This window comes from Zygosaccharomyces rouxii (assembly GCF_000026365.1).
Source record: "Zygosaccharomyces rouxii strain CBS732 chromosome E complete sequence".
NCBI classification, from domain to species: domain Eukaryota; kingdom Fungi; phylum Ascomycota; class Saccharomycetes; order Saccharomycetales; family Saccharomycetaceae; genus Zygosaccharomyces; species Zygosaccharomyces rouxii.
In genome coordinates this window covers 44,707-67,844 of record NC_012994.1, presented here as the reverse complement: position 1 = coordinate 67,844, position 23,138 = coordinate 44,707, and the positions used below count along the sequence as shown (strand labels likewise).

The 23,138-nt window shown below is 39.1% G+C and overlaps 16 protein-coding genes across 16 annotated transcripts; 7 read left to right on the top strand and 9 right to left on the bottom strand.

Moving 5' to 3' along the window:
- Positions 1-209: 209 nt before the first annotated feature.
- SOV1 (Sov1p) lies at positions 210-2,849 on the top strand (the record flags this gene model as incomplete). The annotated part of the gene is made up of 1 exon (XM_002498944.1): positions 210-2,849. One exon carries the CDS (start codon positions 210-212, stop codon positions 2,847-2,849), a length of 2,640 nt encoding a protein of 879 aa, XP_002498989.1.
- Positions 2,850-2,857: 8 nt separating this feature from the next.
- On the bottom strand, positions 2,858-4,102 carry UBX4 (Ubx4p; the record flags this gene model as incomplete). Its single annotated transcript, XM_002498943.1, has 1 exon — positions 2,858-4,102. The coding sequence occupies one exon, from the start codon at positions 4,100-4,102 to the stop codon at positions 2,858-2,860; it is 1,245 nt and encodes a 414-aa protein (XP_002498988.1).
- A 182-nt stretch (positions 4,103-4,284) lies between these two features.
- Positions 4,285-5,511, top strand: AVO2 (Avo2p; the record flags this gene model as incomplete). The annotated part of the gene is made up of 1 exon (XM_002498942.1): positions 4,285-5,511. The coding sequence occupies one exon, from the start codon at positions 4,285-4,287 to the stop codon at positions 5,509-5,511; it is 1,227 nt and encodes a 408-aa protein (XP_002498987.1).
- A 9-nt stretch (positions 5,512-5,520) lies between these two features.
- HOT13 (Hot13p) lies at positions 5,521-5,832 on the bottom strand (the record flags this gene model as incomplete). Its single annotated transcript, XM_002498941.1, has 1 exon — positions 5,521-5,832. One exon carries the CDS (start codon positions 5,830-5,832, stop codon positions 5,521-5,523), a length of 312 nt encoding a protein of 103 aa, XP_002498986.1.
- Positions 5,833-5,973: 141 nt separating this feature from the next.
- Positions 5,974-6,972, bottom strand: MDH1 (malate dehydrogenase MDH1; the record flags this gene model as incomplete). The annotated part of the gene is made up of 1 exon (XM_002498940.1): positions 5,974-6,972. One exon carries the CDS (start codon positions 6,970-6,972, stop codon positions 5,974-5,976), a length of 999 nt encoding a protein of 332 aa, XP_002498985.1.
- A 484-nt stretch (positions 6,973-7,456) lies between these two features.
- Positions 7,457-7,840, bottom strand: SRX1 (sulfiredoxin; the record flags this gene model as incomplete). The annotated part of the gene is made up of 1 exon (XM_002498939.1): positions 7,457-7,840. The coding sequence occupies one exon, from the start codon at positions 7,838-7,840 to the stop codon at positions 7,457-7,459; it is 384 nt and encodes a 127-aa protein (XP_002498984.1).
- A 193-nt stretch (positions 7,841-8,033) lies between these two features.
- Positions 8,034-9,473, bottom strand: GPA1 (guanine nucleotide-binding protein subunit alpha; the record flags this gene model as incomplete). Its single annotated transcript, XM_002498938.1, has 1 exon — positions 8,034-9,473. One exon carries the CDS (start codon positions 9,471-9,473, stop codon positions 8,034-8,036), a length of 1,440 nt encoding a protein of 479 aa, XP_002498983.1.
- A 669-nt stretch (positions 9,474-10,142) lies between these two features.
- Positions 10,143-10,871, top strand: CYT2 (cytochrome c1 heme lyase CYT2; the record flags this gene model as incomplete). The annotated part of the gene is made up of 1 exon (XM_002498937.1): positions 10,143-10,871. One exon carries the CDS (start codon positions 10,143-10,145, stop codon positions 10,869-10,871), a length of 729 nt encoding a protein of 242 aa, XP_002498982.1.
- Positions 10,872-10,958: 87 nt separating this feature from the next.
- On the bottom strand, positions 10,959-11,243 carry TIM10 (protein transporter TIM10; the record flags this gene model as incomplete). Its single annotated transcript, XM_002498936.1, has 1 exon — positions 10,959-11,243. The coding sequence occupies one exon, from the start codon at positions 11,241-11,243 to the stop codon at positions 10,959-10,961; it is 285 nt and encodes a 94-aa protein (XP_002498981.1).
- A 215-nt stretch (positions 11,244-11,458) lies between these two features.
- Positions 11,459-12,907, bottom strand: CAB3 (phosphopantothenoylcysteine decarboxylase complex subunit CAB3; the record flags this gene model as incomplete). Its single annotated transcript, XM_002498935.1, has 1 exon — positions 11,459-12,907. One exon carries the CDS (start codon positions 12,905-12,907, stop codon positions 11,459-11,461), a length of 1,449 nt encoding a protein of 482 aa, XP_002498980.1.
- Positions 12,908-13,289: 382 nt separating this feature from the next.
- ZYRO0E00748g (uncharacterized protein) lies at positions 13,290-14,123 on the bottom strand (the record flags this gene model as incomplete). Its single annotated transcript, XM_002498934.1, has 1 exon — positions 13,290-14,123. One exon carries the CDS (start codon positions 14,121-14,123, stop codon positions 13,290-13,292), a length of 834 nt encoding a protein of 277 aa, XP_002498979.1.
- A 217-nt stretch (positions 14,124-14,340) lies between these two features.
- ZYRO0E00726g (uncharacterized protein) lies at positions 14,341-15,537 on the top strand (the record flags this gene model as incomplete). Its single annotated transcript, XM_002498933.1, has 1 exon — positions 14,341-15,537. One exon carries the CDS (start codon positions 14,341-14,343, stop codon positions 15,535-15,537), a length of 1,197 nt encoding a protein of 398 aa, XP_002498978.1.
- A 219-nt stretch (positions 15,538-15,756) lies between these two features.
- Positions 15,757-16,260, top strand: SEC11 (signal peptidase complex catalytic subunit SEC11; the record flags this gene model as incomplete). The annotated part of the gene is made up of 1 exon (XM_002498932.1): positions 15,757-16,260. The coding sequence occupies one exon, from the start codon at positions 15,757-15,759 to the stop codon at positions 16,258-16,260; it is 504 nt and encodes a 167-aa protein (XP_002498977.1).
- Positions 16,261-16,296: 36 nt separating this feature from the next.
- Positions 16,297-18,009, bottom strand: PRP40 (snoRNA-splicing protein PRP40; the record flags this gene model as incomplete). Its single annotated transcript, XM_002498931.1, has 1 exon — positions 16,297-18,009. The coding sequence occupies one exon, from the start codon at positions 18,007-18,009 to the stop codon at positions 16,297-16,299; it is 1,713 nt and encodes a 570-aa protein (XP_002498976.1).
- Positions 18,010-19,016: 1,007 nt separating this feature from the next.
- Positions 19,017-19,532, top strand: ARC19 (Arc19p; the record flags this gene model as incomplete). The annotated part of the gene is made up of 1 exon (XM_002498930.1): positions 19,017-19,532. One exon carries the CDS (start codon positions 19,017-19,019, stop codon positions 19,530-19,532), a length of 516 nt encoding a protein of 171 aa, XP_002498975.1.
- A 276-nt stretch (positions 19,533-19,808) lies between these two features.
- On the top strand, positions 19,809-23,129 carry DAL81 (Dal81p; the record flags this gene model as incomplete). Its single annotated transcript, XM_002498929.1, has 1 exon — positions 19,809-23,129. One exon carries the CDS (start codon positions 19,809-19,811, stop codon positions 23,127-23,129), a length of 3,321 nt encoding a protein of 1,106 aa, XP_002498974.1.
- Positions 23,130-23,138: the final 9 nt, after the last annotated feature.

Genomic DNA, 23,138 nt, shown 5'->3' with positions numbered 1-23,138 from the left:
AGGTATAGATTCAAAATAAAACTTATACCCTGTGTAATATAGTATATAATATATGTGTGTATAGTTAACCATTTTTCCGTTAGATGATTTACGCTAGCTCATCGCTTCCAAAAGGTCATCGGGCTAAGTTCAAAAGTTTCAACAGCACAAAGAATCACAAAATATAGGATAATATATCCTTCATAGAGTGTTGTAGCCAATCTTTTCGGATGTTTAGGTTTACTTCTACCCTGAGAAACGTTGTACGTATTCAAGCAAGATTTTACAGACGAAGAAGACTACCCACTGGAACTCACATTCCAGCTCTACAACAGAATGGATTACTACGAGACGCAGGTGAAATCAGTCTCAAAGCCAAAGACTCTCATGAAACTGAGGAAAATTTGAAAAAGATGGGTTTCGAGGAATGGAACTCCAACAAGTATATGGAGGAATTAATATTACAGTACCTAAAACATGCGAATTCAGGTGTCAGGCAAAGCGCTAAGAACCTCTCAAATCTGAGTAAGGAATTGAAAACGGATACATTAGGACCAAATGAACGATTGCAAATTTTATTTGACTATCTGTTGAAAGAGTGTGAAATTGAAATTAAAATGCTGAATCAATTGGGACCAGATCAATTAAAGAAATCAAAAGAAGTGAAGGATAAGCCATCAGATCTCCCGATTGAAACTCCGGAACAGTTAGAAGATGCTGTGTTCTCTGATTTATTTGATTCTGCTGAAAATAGTCAGAACTATTTAAACCACACGGATCTCGTCTACCAAATCCTTACAGATCTTAACGATAGAAAGTCACAAGGCCTAAGCGTACTTACGTTAGAACAATTGGTACAGGTATTCGAATTGGCTAAGTTAATAGGCATTGAAGGAAGACGTAAAAGAGGTATATTTTTAGCAGGTAATCTGTTGTATTCCTTGGGGACTGTTAGAATGGACCCGGTTAATGAATCATTCTACATAGATTCCTTGGTAAACTACGGGTTTTATAAAAGAGCTTTCGAGCTCTTTGAAAGTAACAGAGTCAAAGTTGATGAACGGTGGTGGTACGAACTAGGTATGATGGTGGCTTTGAGAGCAAATTATTTGAATAAATTTGATAAATTATTCATAGCTACTGATCTTCGGTTTGGAATGTATCCTTATGTTTCCACACAAGTTCTCAGATTAGCGGTGAGGCGTAAATTGCTCATAGGTGATATCAAAAGTGCTAATAGACTTACCGACAGGTTCTTAGAAATGGTTTCAGTTTACGGATGTAAAAGATTTGATGAAGCTCCTGGTAATGATGGTAAGCAGATGATTAATTTTACCACAGAGGATCAAGCTGATGAATTTTTAAATGAAATGACACCCCCAAGTGATTATGATTTTATTACATTGATTGAATATCATCTTTTCAGGAAGAACATTCATACTGCAATGAAATTGGTGGCGAAATACTTAGAGACAGACGGTATCACAGATGAAAATTACAGATTCCTCATCGTTCAATTGAAGTTCAATCTGCTGCAAAGTTTTGAGCAGTTGAGAAACTCCTTGGGCCCTCATTTAAATCCTACTACAGTGCAAGAAAAGTTAGATGAACTACAAAAATCGTTTGATGAAGTGAGAAAGGAGCATGATATAGATATCAGTTTTAGTCAAGAACTATTGTTCAACAACGTTGCATCCCTGGCATCTTTTCCCGAGCTGACCAAAGTAATGGAGGATTTTGTGAGGAAAAGGGCAACCGCTGATGAGGATTTGTCACCATCAAAGAAATTCCATGCATTGTTAAAAATTCTTCTGGCTACAGGAAAGGAAAAGGAAGCATTTTTCCTATTATTCAAGATGGAGGAGGCTTTGTTGAAATCTAGGAATTCCCCAGAGTTGGAAGGAGCACAATTTTATCCAGAAGTGCAGCCTCATCACTATGCAGTCTTTGTGGAATATTTTACTTTATCCAAGGATCGTTTCCCAAAGTCTATGCACAGTGATTTGGAGAAAAAAGTTCAGAGAATTGTGGAAAGGATGGAGAATCATGGTGTGCCTTATAACTCCGTGCTTCTTGCAAAACTTTTGATCTTTTACAGGGATTTCAACAATTTTAATAAATGTTTTGAAATTATAAATCAAGTCATGAAAGAAAAACTCGTTAAGCAATTGGTTACAGATTCAGGCCATACTAGATTCTATAATCGCAGAGATGTAACCAGGCCACTTTATGTGGAGATGTGGAGAGCCTATGGTAAATATTACAAAATATTCAATAAGGAATTGGAAAGGGTTGAGAAGAAATCTAATTATTCAGGTTGGAAGACCCAGGTTGCCAAGATTATTAAGAGAACCCGAGTGCATCCTGAATTTCCAGTAAGGACCCTGTTTACTGCAATGATCCAACTGGACAATGTGTTACCCGATACTAAGATGTACTATATGATATTAACAACTCTAATGCGCAGCAGGGACTGGGCAATCGTTCCCGGAGTACTATGCACGATGACTGAATTACATGGATTCCCCCTTGAAACCCAATTCATTGTGTATGTGACAAAGGGTCTTGAAAAGGAGTTATTAGTGGTAATCAGTAAGAAACATCAAGCAGACGGCAAAAGCGTTGAGGAATCTAATGCACAAGCGATGGCAAAAGTCAAGGAACTAAAGCTTCGTGGATTGATTTTAACCCCTCGAATGGACCACCAGTATAGTGTTGATGATTTGCTTCCACAAATATTAATGTTGCTTAAATTTAAAAATCCTCAAGATATTCAATTCAATGACGTTTATGGAGCAATGAATGAATTGAAAATAGAAAAGGACAATCTTTCGGAATTGATAAACCGTGTAAATAGTGAAATTTTATAATAGACACTCTATTTTTTACTCAATTTTAACCACTTTGGGTACTTGCCCGGTGTTGACTTCTTGGGTTCGGGTTGGGCCGGTTCTAAATCCTGTTTCTCAGCCTGGTCATTGGTTTCGACTTTATCAGATCTATCTAACTTCACGTCCTCAGCATCTGCTAAATCCTTTGCATCCTTTAAAATGCTACCCTTTAAGAAAGGGCCTTTGCCGTTTGATTCGAAAAGTAGTAAAGTTTTAGATCCGAATTCTAAATCTTCTACCAATTTTTGATCGCTTGGTGGTAACTCAACATGTGGATGTGATTGATAGAGTTTAAATTGCAGTTGTTCGTTCAAAAGACTGCTTGAAATGATCTGGTAAATGGTAGACATGGTATCGTCATTTTTAAAAGCAACTTCGATGTGCGTACGATCTGGAAATCTAACTCTAACAAGACACTCTTCGACCAACTTCCTTCTAGCAGCTGCTGCCTCTTGTTGTTCCTTAATCCTTCTGGGAACCATAGGTCCACCAAGCCCACCAGTCTGTCTTAGAACCATCTGTTGGTACCTTCTTGCATGTGCAACTGTCAATTCAGGATCATCATTCTCTTCTTGAATGTTTAATTGAGATGCGATAGTCTTTTCAGAGGGGATATATGCGGAAACCTGATGTAATTGGTGGATTTTCCTCGATTCCACTTTCCTGTGTGTATCCTCTTGTTCTCTTGCGGGAGTTGTTCCAGCTGGTATTGGCATACTTGCACTAGCGTCTGTCGTTGTTGAAGATGGAAATATTAATCGTATTGACAGAGATTCCATGATCCCCAAGGATTTCAATGTTTGATCATTCAGTTCGCTTATAGGTATCGTCTTGGTGAAGAACTGCAATTTAGCACCAGGATCTTGAATGGGCCAATTAGCACTTTCTGACAGTTGCTGTAAAAATGTTCTCAAGTTTGCATTGATACTAACAGATTCCACTTTAGCACTATAACCTGGCGCTTGTACCCTAACTTTTATAATTTTATCGCCACCATCATCACTCAAGGGTTTTAGTTCTAACTTGACGCCAGTAGGTAGATTCATTAATCTCCAGGGTAGATCCAATTCCACAGGCTTGTCGTTGTGGGTAAGCCCCCATTTTCCACTACCACCTTCTTGTAATAATCTAAAGTGTTGAAGACTTTGAGACAGTACATCGTTAAGCACCATACTAGGAGTCACTTTGACTCGAAATTGACTGAAATTGTAGCTAACTGTAACAGTGGACATAACGTTGTCTTCTACTACTCCTATCGACACTTCTAAGACGAAAGCTTAGTGTTTAAGTAGCACTTTTTAGTTGTACATTGTAATTGTAGTGATGATTCGGTTTCGCCTTACCTTTGATATGTTACCGATATACACTGCTAAACCACCTCATCTCACCCCAGTAAGATTGTATTGTATCCAGTATGCTGGTAGATCCATCAGTTAGACTAAGAGATGCAATTATTGAAGGTAATCTGCTTGTAGTTAAAAGGCTGCTAAAGAGGTTCCCAGAGTTATTGACCAATATAGATCCAACAAACGGTTGGAGTTCACTACACTATGCATCATATTATGGTAGATACCTGGTATGTGTATATTTGATTCAATGTGGGCATGATAAGCAAGAAGTGCATACAACTTTTAAGGGCAATACGTGTGCACATCTTTCATTGATGAATGGTCATGAACAAACGACACATCTTTTATTACAATACTTCCCGCAACTTATCGATTGGAGAGGTCATGAAGGCAAGACACCAGTTCACATTGCATGTCAACACGATTATTTTCAATGTTTTAATCTTTTAATGGGCGTTGGTGCCAATTTAACCATTAAGGATGATTATGGAGATACCCCACTGCACGTTTGCCTTGAGTATGGATCAATTAATTGTATGAAGATGCTTATATTACAAGGAGGTATTGTGGATGATCATGTAAAAAATAAGAAAGGTTGGAAGCCAAGTGACGTTGCATCCACATATGAAACGACTAAACTGTATACCAAAGTGTTAAAGGAAGCACAAATGCCTGGAAACGTTACTAAACCTAACTTTGGTTCTTACAGAACACCTACACAAAGTTCAAGGGCTGTTTTCGATGATGGACCTTCACCTATTCTGGCATTAAATTCGCCATATTCACTATATTCACAAAATGGGGCTGGCGGCAGTGGAGGGTCTGCCATTGGTAGTGGATTCCCACATCTACCTAGGATTTCTACTAGTCGTAGACCTTCATTAGCAACAAGTTCTAAATCACCAGTGGGTAATATAGCGTCAAGGTTTGCATCAAAGGAATCATCGTTAAGCAATTCCTCCAGTTCATTACAGGGAAGAGACACATTAAACAGTTCTATGGATAAACAGACAAGATCATCAGCAGAAATTTCACCTTCCAAAAGAGACAATCGACGTAGCAGTGGTAGTGGCGGTAGAACGAGCAGTGGTAGTCATACTCTAACCAATAGTCATGGCAATACAGCTGATTTGGTGAACAAGTATTTAATGACAGAAAACCATGAAAATCGAATAGCAGGCCATGGTGAAGAGGTATCAGAAAGCACGCCTACATCACCAAAAGGCATTAGAGGCCGAGTATCTTTACTAAACATACCAATAGCTAAGCTAAGAAGTCATGACAGTGATTAGACTTGATTATTATGGATCAAAATACAAATGGTAGTGTAGTTTGCAGCCGGGATTAAAAGGCGAATGACAACGGGGACATTCCAATTGACGATATTGTTCAAAGGACATCTGTAACTTACAAATACCACACATTATTAGTGGTGATGATTGAGAATTCTCTAAGGAGTACTTTTCTACCTCGTGGTTAGTACATTGTTGATGACAAGAATAACATGCATAGTACTCGTCACAACACCTAAACCTTAAAGCAATTACGTCCAGTGGCAAATGCCAATGCTCACAACGGGATTGATCATCGACTAAAAGGCCCCTAATGGACATCTTCGGACACAGCAGCTGGAAGGAGACCTAGGAGCTGCGCTTTACAAGAAAAGATTTTAAACTCGGCAATATCAAGCGAATATTTTCAAGATTTTATTATTTAAATACGCAACGTTATGGACATAATAATCATGACATTACTTAGTTGTTGACGAATTGAACACCCTTTTCAATGTTCTTCTTTAGAGTTTCCTTAGCCTTTGCCAACAATTCAGCTTCTTCACTGGAGATTTCACCAATTGGGTGAATCTTAGTAACACCTTCTGGACCCAAAGTAATTGGGGAGGAGAAGAAATCAATACCTTCACTCTTGTACAATGGGGAGTCAACAAAAGAGTTGGCAACCACATCACGTTCACCAGCTAGACCGGAAAGAACAGCGTTGGCGAAAACAGCACCAGCTTGGGCCATAGACAAAGTAGCGGAACCAGCACCGTCCTTAGCCTTGACGACTTCGTCACCACCGAATTGAATTCTGTGGATCAAAGCGTCCTTAGTGGCCTTGTCCATGTTGCTGTATTTAGTTTGAGAGATCAATGGAAGAATAGTGATACCAGAGTGACCACCGACAACGTTAACGTGTTCCTGAGTTGGGTTGGTACCTTGGACTTCAGAGATAAATCTAGAGGCTCTGATAGAATCCAAGGTAGTGACACCAAACAATCTGTTTGGACTGTACACACCCTTCTTCTTCAAAGATTCAGCAACAATAGGAACGGTAGAGTTAACTGGGTTAGAAATGACCAAAATCTTGGCATTTGGAGCAGCTTCACCTGCAGCAGAAGCCAAATCTCTCACAATGGAAGCATTGATAGAGAAAAGATCATCTCTGGTCATACCAGGTTTACGTGGAACACCTGCTGGAATCAAGACAACATCGGTGTTAGAAAGAGCCTGAGACAACCCGTTGTTATCAGGTGCGAAACCACTAACCTTAGAGTTAGTTGGAATGTGAGATAGATCTGCTGCGACACCTGGTGCACCCTTCAAATCGTAAAGTCTCAAATCGGTAACCTTGTGGTTTAATTTCAATAGAAGGGATAGTGGTTGACCAATACCACCACCGGCACCTAGAACAGTGACCTTGTATGGATTGACTCTGGTAGTAGTGAAAGCACGTCTAGCGACTCTGGTAAACATGATTGTATTTTATGTGTATGGTAAAATAACGATCTCTTACCTACTTCCTGTATCAATGTAAAGAAATATCGATACTGTCCTTTTTCTATGCATGTCCTTTATATGTCTTGGTTATCCTTTGAAAGTGTGTGACCAGGGTACCGCCGGAGGGATCACGCGGAGTTTTATGAAAAAAAAAAATTATCCGCGTCTCGGATCCGAGAGCGGGGAAGCACGTGATGGTGGGGGCGGGGAACTAACTAAAAGACACTTTAACAAAATACTAACTGTTCAATTGGTTTGTAGTTCGAGCAGACTTAGCCGCGGAGGAGTTGTATAGCTAAAGAGTTTCGAGGAGTAGATCACATGACGTATCCAGTGCATCGCTTTGTACGTAATTACTGTGGCTTCTAGTGTCTTTATCTTTACACGTGACAATTCTGCTAAAAAATATCATATCCCAAAACCTACACATATCATCCAGTCGTTAAACTAATTATCGTATTTACCTGAACATTTCGTCTACACTTGATCCCACGTACAATTTTAGTTGGTGTCTCGTTGCAGGGACCAGCTTAGCCCTAACGAGTACATCGCTTTGCTCGCTGGCTGCCTTTCTGTCATAGGCCTGGAACCTGTGGCATCCACCAAATGCGAAATAGTACGTTTGACCATTCTCTCTAATGCATAATACGTCAACCGGAGGTAATTGGCCCTTAAAATCCTCAGCCTGTTCCAAACTGCAAGTGGCACTTGCCATGGGTTTACCTTCCATGGTAGAGACCATGGCATCAATCTTGCCAAAATCTAATACTGGTGCGATGGGTCTTCTAATTTGTGATAGTGGAATTTCCACAATACGATTCAAATTACTTGTTTGTAGAGACATATTCAATGCTTAATCCTTGTCGATGTTAACCATCGGTATGTAGAAATTGATGAGAAACTCCTTCATTGTCTGTACGGAGTTGCCCCTCTTATACTTTTCCATGATGTCGAACCCTTTGACTAAGCGAATCTTAACGACGCACCCAGATGATTAAACAAGATCGAAATCCAGAACGACTGTAACAGCACATGAATCATATGATACCGCTCCTCTTTAAATTTTGTTGCGTAATTAGATCCGTTACCGCTGTAAGAACAAATTTCATATTTTGGGTGTCAGTTGCACAGGTTCTCTTGACATAAATTGGTTTATTATTAGATCTGTTAAGACTCAAGAATAGGTTTTCGAAGTATTTGACACCCGCTTCAGAATTACCAACACGTCCCTGGTAATCAGGGAAAAATTTACGAATAGGCATTCTCTTGACTTTCTCTTCAAAGATGTCCATCTTGTTGAGAAAAAGTATGAATGGCGTATCTCGAAACCATTTAGAATTTAACAAAGCATCGAACAGCATGATCGATTCGTGCATACGATTCACACGTTCGTCTTCGAATAACATTTGATCGTACTCACTCATGGCAAGTACGAAGAGTACCGCAGTTATGCCTTCGAAACAGTGGATCCATTTTTTCCTTTCAGACCTCTGACCACCGGCATCCAGCACTTTGAATTTAGAAGATCCGATGGTAAAGTCACTTTCGGTAATACCTGTTGTCTTCACACGGCCTCTTAGTATATCTTCGTCTGTACAAACGTATTGAGGATCTGCAAATTTCATAATGCTGTCAAAATAGTAAGGCGCGGACCCTTCCAACTGAAATTCATTGGAGCGCGCAAAACACTGTTTGATACCACGGTCATTCTTCCACAGTTGATCGATGGCATGTGCAATATCTTGATTGGAGATGTGCTGTTGTTGTCGTAACTGTTGTTCTTGCCATTGTTGTTGTAAGCGTTCTTTGAGAAACATGTTGTCATTACTGGAGTCCTCATCAAGATCCTGCAATATCTGTTGTAAATCCAGTTTACCATCTTGAGCCACGCCATCCTCATCATCGATGATAGTTTGGCCACTCATGGCTCTATCCTTATTTTCATGCAGCCATGAATTTTCATCTTCATCAAATGCTCTGGCCTGACCTGTACTCTGTACTTTACGTTTAGTCTCATGCCTCTCAGAGTATTTAAGCACGTAGTCATTGAGAAAATCGGAGCCACCGGCCATACCGGCATCGATATGATCAAGTGCCTTAGCCTTCAATAAAATTCTTTTACACTCAAACAACGGCCTTTTGTTAATCGGATCGTCACAGTCTAGGGGTATCTCCATTTTCCTTGCCTGAATGACTAAAATCTTCATAGATTGTATCGCATCTGCCCAAATTACCTGTGAATACTGCAATCTTTCTTGATGTGTAAAACCACCTTTGTGCAAAAGCTTCAACTGTTTCAGCACAGTTGATTTACCTGATTCGCCTGCACCCAATAGCAGTAGCTTTGTTTCATTCTTATCGTTCTGTTTGCCCAATTGAAGACTTTGTTCTATGGCATCATTGGCCTTCTGACTCTGCAAAAATGGATCATCTTCACCATAGTTCTCAAAAACATGTGTGCTTGCTGTGCATCCCATGACCAGCTAGAATGGACCTACAATCAATAAGTTCAAGGAAGGAGCTTTCCAAGATATTCGACTTCCAATTCTTGTTGACCTTTTTATATAATGTTCATCAATGAGATACCAAAAATGGAAGTTCATGATCCATGACTAACCGTTATAAATACTTGTCATTGCTAATAGTTCAATTGGTTCCAGGTATTTTATTTCCTCAAATTCAATTGCAAAGAAGCTAAAGGTTTACTTTTTGAGGTCCTTGCATTACTCGTTTCGACCTCAGATAACGGCCATATGAAACATCTTGATGTAAAAATCTAATACCGAGGCATCTGAGAAAGGTGAGTTTTATTATAAAACACGGATCGCAATTCGTAATGTAATATTCCTTCAATGTAGATCTTTCCCTATTTTGAGATGTTGTAAAACCTTTCTACCTGCCAAGTTGCGTACAAGCTTCCAGAGAACTTGTTAAGGAATTTATCCATAGGCAACCAGCATTCATATTAAACTAATACGGCTGTTGAAACTTTATATTGATCTTTTCTTGGCTTGTATTGGTGTAGTTGTGGTAATCAGCTCTTATTTTCTATGTATGCAAAAAAAGTGTTGATTCATTAAGTAAACTTGTACAATCCGATGATACAGCTCATCGCACCAGTATATCTAAAAACGAAGTGGTAAACCATGTCAAGTTCCCCCATAGACGAATCTAACGACTCTAAATGTCCCGTAGACCACAATTCAAGAGAAGTTTGGTTAAAGCATGCTGCTATGAAACAACAACAACAAGAACAAGAGCAACAACAAGAGTCTAAATGTCCAGTTGACCATGAATCAAGAGAGGTTTGGTTGAGTCAGGCGAAACAGGATGTGGAATGCTCATCAGAACAATTGGCAGCTACTCCAGAATATCATACAAACGTTGCATTGCCAGAAAATCGTCAAATTTCATCAATTCCCAGAACAGGATCAGAAGCCAACTGGATCTATCCCTCTCAGAAGCAGTTTTACGAAGCCATGTTAAGGAAAAACTGGGATCCTCATGCTCAAGACATGCAAACTGTGGTGCCACTGCATAATTCGGTCAATGAAAGAGTTTGGAATTATATCAAATTCTGGGAAAAGGACCAAGGTGGTGAATCATGTGGGGGAATTCAGTTGACTAGTTTTAAAGGTGATTCTAAGAAACTGACACCAAGAGCATGGCTTAGAAGTCAATTCCTGGGATTCTCTAAACCATTTGATAGACACGATTGGTCTATCAATCGCTGTGGTAAAAGCATCGACTACGTTATTGACTTCTACAGCGATGATGATCAAGAGAAGGGCCCGCAGATCTACTTGGATGTACGTCCCAAACTAAACAGTGTGGAGGGGATTAGATTAAGAATGCTTAAATCGTTGGGATTTTAAGACGATTAGAAAATACTCTTGTAAATATATATCTATATATACTTATATTTATTTGTGAATATTATATGTACATGTACATGGAATCAATCAAAGACGACCAGCAGCTTGGAAATTTTGACCAATTTGTTGCATATTTTCACCAACCTTGATGTTAGTTTCAAAATATTTAGCAACACACCTGTCGAGACAGTTGGATTCGTTTTTGTTCAAATCACCTTCACTGTATGAGGAACTGATACATTTCTTATGACAGTTGTCCACTAACTTGTTAAACATATCCGTAACAAGGTCCAACTCCGCCTCAGCAGCTTGGACTTTTTGTTGAGAAGAAACTTGAGATTGGCCACCGCCACCGAAACCTAGAAATGACATCGCTAATGGTATTCTTTGTTGTATTTCTCCATTATCAATGATTTAAAGGTCTTGTTCACTAAGTGTAGTCGGTCAAATTTTTTTTTACCATTGCCCATGCAGAGGAACCCATTATTAAGGGCCCATTTGTGACCCGGCCTTATAAAGTTACAAAGCGATGGATGATCGAGATTAGTCTATGCTATATAAATGGCACACCTGGTACCTAGCGATCGCTACTGGGCGACCTCGTCATCGTCGTCTTCATCATCTTCATCGTCATCGTCATCGTCATCGTCATCGTCTTCATCTTCATCTTCATCCTCATCTTCATCGTCCTCAAGATTCTTTTTGCCTTGTTCATCCTCATCTTCATCTTCATCATCATCCTCATCCTCATCTTCCTCTTCTTCTTCTTCTTCCTCAGCCTGCATGGCCACGTCCTTCTCATCTCGAGCTCTATATATCTCAGAGATCTTGCGGCGTAAAATTTCTACTATATCGTTCCATTCTCTCATACCGCCCATACCGATATCACCGCAAATTAACACTTTTTCTACAGGTTTCAATACCTCCACGTAAGGTGCATCTTCCTTCAATATGCTTAGATGTCTCTTCGTCATCGGATTGATATACATGAATGTGTTCATAGCAGGTGCAACCATTACCGGAATAGATGGAGTCCAATCTCTCAGAACACAGGTTAATAAATTGTCACAGATACCGTACGCTATCTTAGCTAAAGTGTTTGCGGATAGAGGTGCGACTAGGAAAATGTCTGCCCATCTTTTTAACTCATGATGTAATACCGGATCACCCATTTTTTTAAACCCTGACCATTCGTCTTCTTCTCTCCATATTTTAACATCCGTTGAAATCTTCAGACCTCTCAAAAAGTGTTCTGCTGGTTTTGTGACAATTAGCTGAATGGATACTTTCTCTCTCGTGTAAAGTTTAAATAATTTATCAATGATTTGGGGAACCTTGATAGTTGCTACTGATCCTGTGGCCCCTAACAATATGTGAAACTTTTTATCATCTTGCTTTTGGAAAAATTCAGTAAATGGTACTTGAGGGCCAGAATTAGGTACGATTAATTCTTTTTTAGGATGTTGTTGCTGGTGTTGTTGTGGATGCTCTCGTGGTGTTGGAGCTTTATTCTCACTGGCTTGAGAATCAAAATAGATAAAGTCTCCTGGCATGTGTACTATAGAACTTTTTTCGGCTGCAGGTGAGTCATGGTCCTGCTTTGCCGCCAGAGCAGTGTCCTGGCCACCTGAACTTGGATCTGTCGGCTTGGCTGGTTTAGAATTTATCGAATACCTATGTTGCGAAATCTTTTGGTCTTCAGAAACCGTAAATGACACTGCGGAAGTACCACCACCGCCACCACCACTTTGTTTCTGCGGCGAGGAATCCACCGATCCATTAGCACTCGTTCCAGCTATAAAACTACCATTCTCAAAAGAAGAATTCTTTGAAGCACCTGGTCTAGGTCGCATGTCTTCATGATTGTCTGTTAGCTTCACCTGTTCCAGCTGTGAATCTAATTTCTTCTCCTCATTTGCATTACCATTACCAATTTTGACACTGTTGTCCTTTCGTATTACCGATGGCTTACTGTTAAGAATGGACACTGGTTTGGTTTCAGGTCTACTGACCCCTTGTTCATCCATAGATACCATCTCTAAATGTACCTATTATACTTGAACCAACTAATCACCTACCGGAGATGAGAAAGTTAAAAAAAAAAGTGCGATAAAACCTCAGGGAAAATCCACAGAAGGAGACTACCGTAATATATAATTTTAACCGACTGAAATATTTGCTTTCCTAGCCAGAATAAACTTATGATCCCCTTCTAGCCTTCCACTGTTCTCCCTTTTAAAATCCTTTAATTAATAAACTATGTTTCCTTATGACGCTTTCAATTTTCCCACCTGCCAAGAGGAAAAAAAAAAGTTTAGGGAGGGTAATGTTTCGTTATCATGTGCTTATCATGCAGTTGAAGATAATGATAGTAATAGTATAGTTTGGTTCATATAAAGTATATCTGTATATATAATATCATATAAAGCATTTGGCATGTTGACCATAGATGGCTTCATCAATTGCGTAATCCCACTGGGTGGCTGCACCGGTGCAGGGTGTTAATACTGAATCTGGCAGTTCGCTACGGAGCGGTGAGACAGTAGAGCACATAGCACTACTTTTATCCTCGTTTGGTTCTTTAGAGTTTAAAAAAGACAATACCGATGTCTCTAACCTTTTAAAGACATTTGTAGCGTACCAATCGAATGAATTTATTAGACTCTCAAAGCTTCGTGAATCAAAAATACCACTGTCCAAACTTGTTTGGGAATCATCGCTTTTCTCGCCTCCACTGTAAACTGAAGCACTTGTAGCACTTGCTCCAGTCGCACTGTCAGACATGAATCCCAGGCAAAAACCAGGTTCCATTTCACCTACCTTGTTGAATCTGTTTGATTTGATATTACTTCGGAAACTACCGTTACTACGAGGATCTAGTGTAGGTCGTGGTTCAAAATCATTATTAGGTATGGACGTTTCCGCTGTACTATAAGTCTGTGGAGATAACGAATCTTTACTGTAACTGCAACCAGAGGCTGGTGCAGTGGCGGCTCCCGATACAGTACGTTTGGGTCTCGGCTTACTAATGGATGTAGGCATAAAGGGCTTAGACCTCGACTTCGGAGTCAATGCGGCCCAATAATCAAAGGCGATAGGTTTTTCGACATGTCGTGGGTCCTGTACATTTTTCCAGCGTCTAATAGAGTGATGTCTGACACTCTGCCGACGGCTGTCATCGCTCACTTCTGCCAGTTTCCTGTAACATTTTCGCCAAAAATGGTCTTTTTTGGATCTACCATATGAGGACATCCTAGGATTATACAGTTTCCGTAGTAGTAGTAATTACAATACCTTCGAATCTTTATTATTTATTTTATTATAATATTATATTTATTTTATTTTATTTTTTGTGCTCTGACGCACCGCCTGGCGCGAAAACCTAGACAATTTTTCAGCATCACATCGCTTTTAACACCAGGGACCTCGAACAATACATCAATTCATTGACTGAAATGGCCCACAGGATATGGGAAGAGCTTCAGGGAGTCGTACTGCCGTCGAGGCAATTGATCTGTATTGTAGGAAATCCAATGGACGTGCTTTGAAAAGATTAGGATCATGTATGGGGGCCAATATTGGTAAGAATAAGTCCGAAGGTAGGACAAGCATAGTGGATCAAGCTGAAAAATTGGAAAAATTGAGATTACGAAAGCTGCAAGACGGAGAAACCTCTATAACCGCTATAGATGCCGGGGTTTCGAATTTTGCCTATTCTGTTTTCAAATGGTACAAGGGTGACGAATTACCGACGTTGGTGGATTGGAATAAGATTAATCTTTGTCAAAGATTTTTGGGGAAGCATCGTCTGAAGATGTCACTGGATCCAATGGATACTTGGAAGGTGGGGCATGGCCTTTTGGACATGCTTACTAGTGAATTGGCAATTTCAGACCTGTACGTTTTAGAAAAACAAAGAATGAGATCATTATCATCCAAAAATGTGATTGAATCTGTCCTTTTATCGAATGTTATGGAACATATTCTATTTTCTAATTTAAGGAATAAACAGATCCATGGAAATCTTAATACCGACTACGTCGTGCATTCCTCTAGTCCTCAAAAGATGGCCCAATACTGGTGCGATTTAAAATCGTTAAAAACTCTTTATAATAGATTTACACAATCAACAGGTTTGCAACCCCAAAAAGATTTACCTTTCAACGACGCAGATAATTTTCATGCAGCTAAAACGAGCAAAACCATTAGAATTAATTTGGTGAAAACCATTTTGAAAAATGCTATTGCTCCACAAGGTTATAAAAAGTGTAATCTGACACCACATTGGAGGTCGAATGTAGAACAACAGTTAAATTCCCAAAAAAGGTTCAAGTTACTTGATTGTATTGGATCGGGTCCTGAATTGGGTACGAGGAAAGACGACGATTTAGCAGATTCTTTTCTACACGGATTAGCATGGATGCATTGGTCAAAAACTTACGAAGGCGCTTCAGAAATAGTTATGAAAAATGGTGGTGTTTTTGATCAAGAGATATTGAAAGATTTTAACGACTATTGCATGTCATTAAACACTGAATGGTCCCTCATGTCCTCCCAGATGAAAGGTGAATTAGCGGAATTAAACCTCGCGAATGACTTGGAAACGTCAGAGGAAGAAGAATATACAAACTCTGCCAGAAGTCGGAAGAGAGAAAGTAAATTTTAGATGATATTGAACTTATGTATACGCTAAAGATATATGATATTATAACCGCCAATATGTATATACACGTGAAAATCATGTGATTCTATTTTTCATCATCATTGATTGAGTCGAACTTCTTGAAGTCCTAGTGGACAAGGTAACGGAAAGATATTATCAGACCCAAAATAGGTTCAAAAGAAGTAGGTTGAATCCTTGCAAGAAAGTCGTATTTGAGTAGTTATGAATTTGAGATTGGAATTGACCAGGTTCCTGAAATTATGTTTTGTGCTATCTTCAGCCTTTATGTTTTGGAAAGGTTTATCTATAGCGACTAATTCGCATTCCCCAATCGTAGTGGTTTTATCGGGATCCATGGAGCCTGCATTCCAAAGAGGTGATGTACTTTTCTTATGGAATAGAAATGAAAGGAGTAAAGTAGGTGACGTGGTGATCTATGAAGTGCAAGACAAGTCAATTCCCATCGTTCACAGAGTTCTCAGAGAGCACCATAATGACAAAAATAAACAATTACTGCTAACGAAAGGTGATAACAATGCTGGTGACGATATTCCACTATATGGCAGAAAGAAAATCTATTTACAAAAGGAGAGGGATATTGTAGGTACGGTAAAGGGTTACGTTCCTCAACTTGGATACGTAACGATTTGGATTTCTGAGAACAAATATGCAAAATTGGCACTAATGGGATTCCTAGGGATCAGCGCATTATTAAGTAACGAATGATAAATACTCTTTTTTCTCTTATATATTGAATTGTGTTCAGTAATCGAGTTCAATATCTGGCCCCAATGGCCGTTTTTTCGGATTATAAGGAACAGACGGCCTGGGTCTAGCATGTGGTATTTCAGGATTGAATTCATCAAATAATTGTCTTTTAACGTACTCATCGGTAAGTTCTCGATATTCTCTTGTATGTTGGATATCTTTTAATGCAGCTTCCCAAGTTTCAGGCTTTGGTTTTACAACTCCATAGATTCTTCGTAGCATTAATTTGAAAAAGTGTTTCTTTTCTTCGAAGGCCCTTTGTTCAAGAAGTTTCTGTTTTCTTTGTTTCTCACCTTGCAGCTGTTCTAATTGGTCTATAATTAAATCCATGTCGTAATCATCTACATTGGTAAATTGTTCATTATCCCTTAAATGACCCTTGATGGTTTGTCTACTGTTATTAACATCACTTTCATCCCACTGAAAGCTCTTTTCAATCAGCACATTTTGCGCAATAGACCTTTGAGCTGCGACCGTGATTGATTTTTCCTCTACCACATCGAGAAATAGATCTAGCGGTGATGAGCCCGAAGTACCTAACATCTGCAAAAATCTTGGATCATTTTTAATTAACGGGTAGATATCGTGCCATTTGGAATTAGCTCGTATTTTGATATCAGGGGATCGAAGCAATTCCTTGAAACCATCACGAGCAACACGGTCTTTTGTATAGTTTACCTTTTGTAAAGCTGCCAACTTGTCCTCCAGGTTTTTTTCCACTTTTTTGGCAATATCCATATAAACTTGTAAAACGTCTTCATGAGTTAGTATTTTAAAATGCTTGTTAGCCATATATCTCTTGTTCTTTTCAAACAGATAGTTGTTGGCCAAACTTTGCCATTTCATCAGAGGGAAATCAGTATTATTACCATTTGTTCCAGTATCTGAAGATAGAAGAATATTTTCTAAATAATCCTGCAACTCTTTCAAGGCCTGTGATTTGAGTTGTCGTTGAGATTTTTCATGTTCTTCTCTTAAGTTGGCGACATATTCCAAAAATCTTTGTTTCTTAGCAGATTCCTTCACCACCGAGTGCTTGTAAATTGGTTCATTTGCAATTAAACGCTTCGCTGTTGACCACCTTGTATAGTATTGAATCTGAGGTTTTGTCTTTAACATTTTCCAAAATGCTTCATTAAATTTGCTTGTCTCCATGCGTTCCTTGAGCAGTTGTTCCTCTGATCTGCTGGTAAAATACTCTTCAAAAAGCTGCTGCCTATAAAGTGGATCATCTTCTACCATCCAATATCTAGGGTCCCTTGAGCCCAACTCGGAGATAATTCTACTGAAAGACCATATGGAATCCACTTGATTATCCTTTAACATCTGAATAAACTCCTTTGCAGCCTCTTCTTTGGGCTTTTTAGAAGTATGCAGAATTTGAGATGGGTTTGCATATCTATCGGCGGTTTCATGTGCAGGTTCTTTGTCCTCTGGAGTTATCGTAGTGTCTTCCTTTTTGACTTCTTTCTTGAATTCAGGCAAGTCAGGTAATTCCCATCTTGAAGTTTTTGTCTGTGCATTGTAATAGTACAGTTTACCATCAGATGTTTTCGAGGATTTCCAACCATGCTTTGCGAGTATTAGTTCCTGCTCACTTAGCAATTCCCTTGGTTTTTCCCATTTAGATTCACCCGTCTTGGCATTATAATAGTAAATTCTACCACTGGTATCTTTAGCTTCCTTCCATAGAGATTCAGAACTCATTAATTCTTTTCCTTATTCATTTATTCATTATGACGGGTAGTTACATATAGCCTTTAATACCTTTAGAATATGCATCTCATCTTCCATGTTGAGGGAGATCGTGCCGGGTAATACCATCAAATGACTTGGCGGCAGAAAGACCATACTGAGAGAAAGAAGAATTATAAAGGAGAATGGACTCTCATAATCCGTCTTGGATGATCAAGGATTATGAAAGGATGTACTTCAAGTCTAAGAATTGGTGTAGACTTGTTCATGTATACAGACATACATCAGGATAAGTTTCGAAAATGCCTGAGTTCGAACCTTAGATATAGCCATTCTGTAAGCTTTTAAGAAATAGATAATCAAAAGTCCAGGGAAGCGTTATAACTAATTAAAATACCACAAAGCATTGGTTGGACTAAAAATGGTCCTATTCATGCAGATAAGGCACTATCTTACCAAAACTTTAGATCTTCTGTAGTCACATGTTATTCACGTGTAATATCTTTAAAGTCTTAAAGCACTTTAGGACAATCAGCGGTAGCTACATGGGTCTATTTCATGTAGTTTTCTAATTTCAGTGCTTCTTTCTATAGTCTTGATAGACCGCTTGGGCTTCCTTCCTTCCATTTCCCTTTTCACAGCTCCACAATTTACGTCTTGTTGGTTAAGTTTGACTTCCAAAGATGTAACATCTTCCGATCAGTTTAAAAGATATCTTGTAAAGAGAAACTCTGTTCTACACAAAGATAACAAGAGGGATCGTACAATAGCCATCCCAAGATCACTACAGCTATCACTAGCTTACTCTCTTTAGCAATACGTCAGCGGCAAATAATGTATTTGCTTATATACCGGGTAACGATAAGTAATATTACCCGCACTACGTACTCGCCATTTTTCAAAAGGGGCATTTCACCACTACCATGGAAATGGCATAGTCGAAATCGTAGCTCTTATCGACATTTAAATCCATAGAATCCAATCCATTGAAGTATTCTCTCGTTGTCTATCACTCTGTCATGTCCCAATCACTACGTCCTTATTTGACCGCCGTACGCTATTCCCTCGAAGCTGCTCTAACATTGAGTAACTTTTCATCACAAGAAGTGGAAAGACACAATAGACCTGAAGTGGAAGTACCCAACACAAGTGCAGAACTTCTATTGCAACCAATTCACATCTCTCGTAACGAAAATGAACAAGTCTTAATCGAATCAAGTGTAAATTCAGTCCGTGTTAGTATTAAGGTGAAGCAAGCAGATGAAATTGAACAGATTTTAGTACACAAATTCACACGTTTCTTGGAACAACGTGCAGAATCTTTTTACATTTTAAGACGTTCGCCAATGCCAGGATTTAGCATTTCATTCTTAATCACAAATAAACATACAGAAACTATGAAAACGGGGAAATTGGTAGATTTTATCATCGAATTTATGGAGGAAGTGGATAAAGAAATCAGCGAAATGAAGTTGTTTCTTAACGCAAGAGCTAGATTCGTGGCAGAAGCATATTTGGATCAATTCGTATATTAGAAACAGATCGATATGGCTCATCGGTATTACTGTTTAAGTATGTCAAATTTCAGCTTCGTATATGAGTACAAATGGCTTAGGGTCAATCTTCGAACCAAAAGAAACTTAAGAAATCTTCACATACTTTTTATAGGTGAGGTAGTTTAAGAAGGATAGAACAACAATATAAAGTATAGTCTTTAACCTCTGTGTATCAATAGAACTGGTGTTGAAGTCAGGTAGAGAAAAAAAGTAGTGAGAACTTTCAAATTCTGGCGTTGATATTAGAGCTGACGGATGTCTTCAGGCACAGATCGGCAAAAGGAATCAGACGATATGAGTGGTGATAAGAATCAAAACCTCTATGACAAAAGCAATGGCAACCATGAGATGTTGAGCTTTAACGATAATTATGCAATGATTTTGCAAAAATTGGCCAATGATAATTCACACCTTTTAACTCAAGATCTTAATCTAAATTCGATGGGGGTAGGTCCTAGTACTAGCGATAATAATAATGACAATAGTAATAACAGCAACAATGGTAATAGTGCTAACTTTCCCAGTACACGACCCTCTGATATTGGTAACAGTGGTAATGGTGGTGATAGACAAAATTTAGATGCTCTTTTACAGCATTACCAAAGCCTATTGACAAGGTCTGCTTCGCAGTACCCAGAATCCAGTGCAGGCGCTTCAGTTGGGGAAAATAACAATAATATTAACAATCGTAATAATTGCAGTAACAATACAGTTGAGAATAATGTCAGCGGGAACAGTGTAAAAAACAGTGAGGCCGATACAAGTGGGAAGGTTGACAGTAACAACAATACTAGTACTAATAACAATAACAATGGCAACAACAACAGCCACAACACTACTACTTCCAATAATGCTCATAATAGTAATAATAAGTCAATGATTACAGAAAGGCCCTGCGATCATTGCCGTCGAAGACAGACAAAATGTGTATTAGTACCAGATTTAGCAGATTGTGTTCAATGTGAGACTAAAGGTATTAAATGTACGTTTTCAGATCTTCCTAACAATGTGAATAAATTTATGGGAGTCGCAGACACGATGAATCCTAATGGCAAGCATCAGAGGCAAGATAATGGCGTCGATTTAGAAGGACTTTTGAAGAGGGCGAAGATAAATAATAATGATAATGTGGCACAGTACTATGCAGAACTTTTACAGAATTTACATGAGTCCATGAATAATAATAATAACAATAACAACAACGGTAGCAGTAGTATTCACGCCAGTGCTGCTTCCTCGGCACCAACTCCAACTACAATGCACAATAATGGTTTTGTGAATATGCTACAACAAGGACAACAACAGCAGCAACCGCCTGTATCACTGCCACCACAGCAACAACCTCCACCCTTCCCATCACAGCCTAGTGGTCAATACCCTAGATCTTCATTGTACGTGGGTCCAACATCCTCATACGATTTGAACTTGATTAACCATATCAAGCTGGACAATATCGATCAAATCCAATTATTACCTTCGGTTTCCTTAAGGAAAGTAGCACCAGATGTCTTGTTTGTGCTTAGAGATAATTTTAATGAACAAGCTTTCTTAAAGCAAGAACAGGAAGTTGATATGGTAGAACGATTGGTTTATCCGCATGGTAAAGTTCTAATTGACATTTTTTTCAAATTGATTCATCCGTGTTTCCCAATTTTACATGAAAGGGTGTTTTTGGAAAAGTACTCAAGATCTTACAGAGAGTTAACAGCCCCACTACTGGCATCAATATATTCCCTATCAATTCAGTGGTGGGATTTTCATCCAAAACTAATTGGATTCGCTAAGCCCGATGTGGTGGAACAATTAAATGAAATAGCGTATCGAACCTTTTTTCAAATGATCGAAAGACCCAAATTAAGTATAGTACAAACTGGGTTACTCATGTTACAATGTCGTAGTGAATATCCAAATAACTGGGTTCTATGTTCAGCACTTGTGGCTTTATGTGAAGAACTCGGATTAGGTATCGATTGTCAAGATTGGAGACTTCCCAGGTGGGAAAGAGGACTGCGAAGAAGATTAGCATGGGCCGTATGGACACAAGAAAAATGGACTGCCCTTGTTGAATCTCGTAATTCTCACTTGATTTTGGGCAGGAATTGGATGGTTAAGCTATTGACAGAAGAGGATTTTCCTCAAAATTCTCCCGTCATTAGCGGCTCCCAAGATACCACGTCTAGAAATAGTATGGGACCAGAGAATTCTATGGGTAACATATCTTTGATAGATATGTCCCCAACTGATGAAGATTTTGTTTCCGGAAATCTAATGTTTCAACAGTTGGTGTCCCTAACAGTAATTTTGGGTGAAATTATGGACACTTTTTACACTGAAGGTGCTACAAAGATAACAACTAGAATCGAACAAGTGCTCAAATTAGCTAAACCATTACAGTTAAAATTAAGAGAGTGGTACCACTCCTTACCGCCACAATTATCAATGAACAAATTCGTACCGCGGAAATTTAATCCTAATGCCACTTTAACTTTAGCATATTTCGCTGCGGAGATAACTTTGCATCGAAAGATAATTTCTACTTTAAAGCAAGACACCCCAAAGGAACTCGTTCAAGTCTGTCGAACGGCCGCCAAGACAAGATTGGTAGCTGCTATTGAATTCGTCAGAGACTTGAAAAGTGAACACATTAATGCATTCTGGTACACATGTTCTACGGGCAATCTCATGCTAATAGCCATTTTTGCAGCTTTGCTTTACGTGACAGCACAGACTAGAGATGAAGCAGTAGTTGTAAGAGATTATCTGCGCAATTACATCTGGATCCTAAGAGTAGGATCTAAGTCATTTGACAAATCGGGTCATGCTCTTAAAAGTATCCACGTATTACTCTCTCAAATTCCAGGATTGTTGACCGATGAGTTACCTAGAGAGTTTGTGCCCACGAGGTCACAATCCCCCATGTATCCAGCTTCACAGCAGTGGAAAGTCCCTCCGATGATGACGGGACCCTCAAGCATGGATTCACAACAAATATCACCAAATTTAAGCCAGTTAAGGAGTGTACCTACCGAAATTTTACAAAACTTAAGTGGTCTACCGGGTGATTCACCTCGATTCCCCATGAACAGAAGCACCGCACAGAGTTCCCCTGTTAATATAAGTGGTGATGTTAACGGAAGTGGTGGTTCTAACACTTACGGCAGTGGTAACGAAAGTGAACATAGCATAAAGGCTTCAATGGATCAATCGAATTCTTCTCCCAAAGATGGTCAATTAACCTCCAAGGAAGAATCAGTAGACACCGAACATCCAAGCCCTGATCCTATCATGAACACTTCTTCAGTTGGCGGTGTTGATAGGAATTTAATCGATCCCTCCACATTAACTCAAAATCCAAGAGGAAAGCCTATAACTCCCCAAAGCGTGAATGGTAACAATGAAGCAAAGGATAATGCCCCTGCATCAAATGCTGACGCTCTTGATAAATCCACTACATCAGGAGGTGGTTCTAGCGTTTCCCCATCTTCCATTCATGGTAAGGAAGACACGCACAATGCCTCTAATGAAGATTTAAATGAATCATCACCAAAAAATCTAGATCTTGAGAATAAGGATTGAAAAGAGATT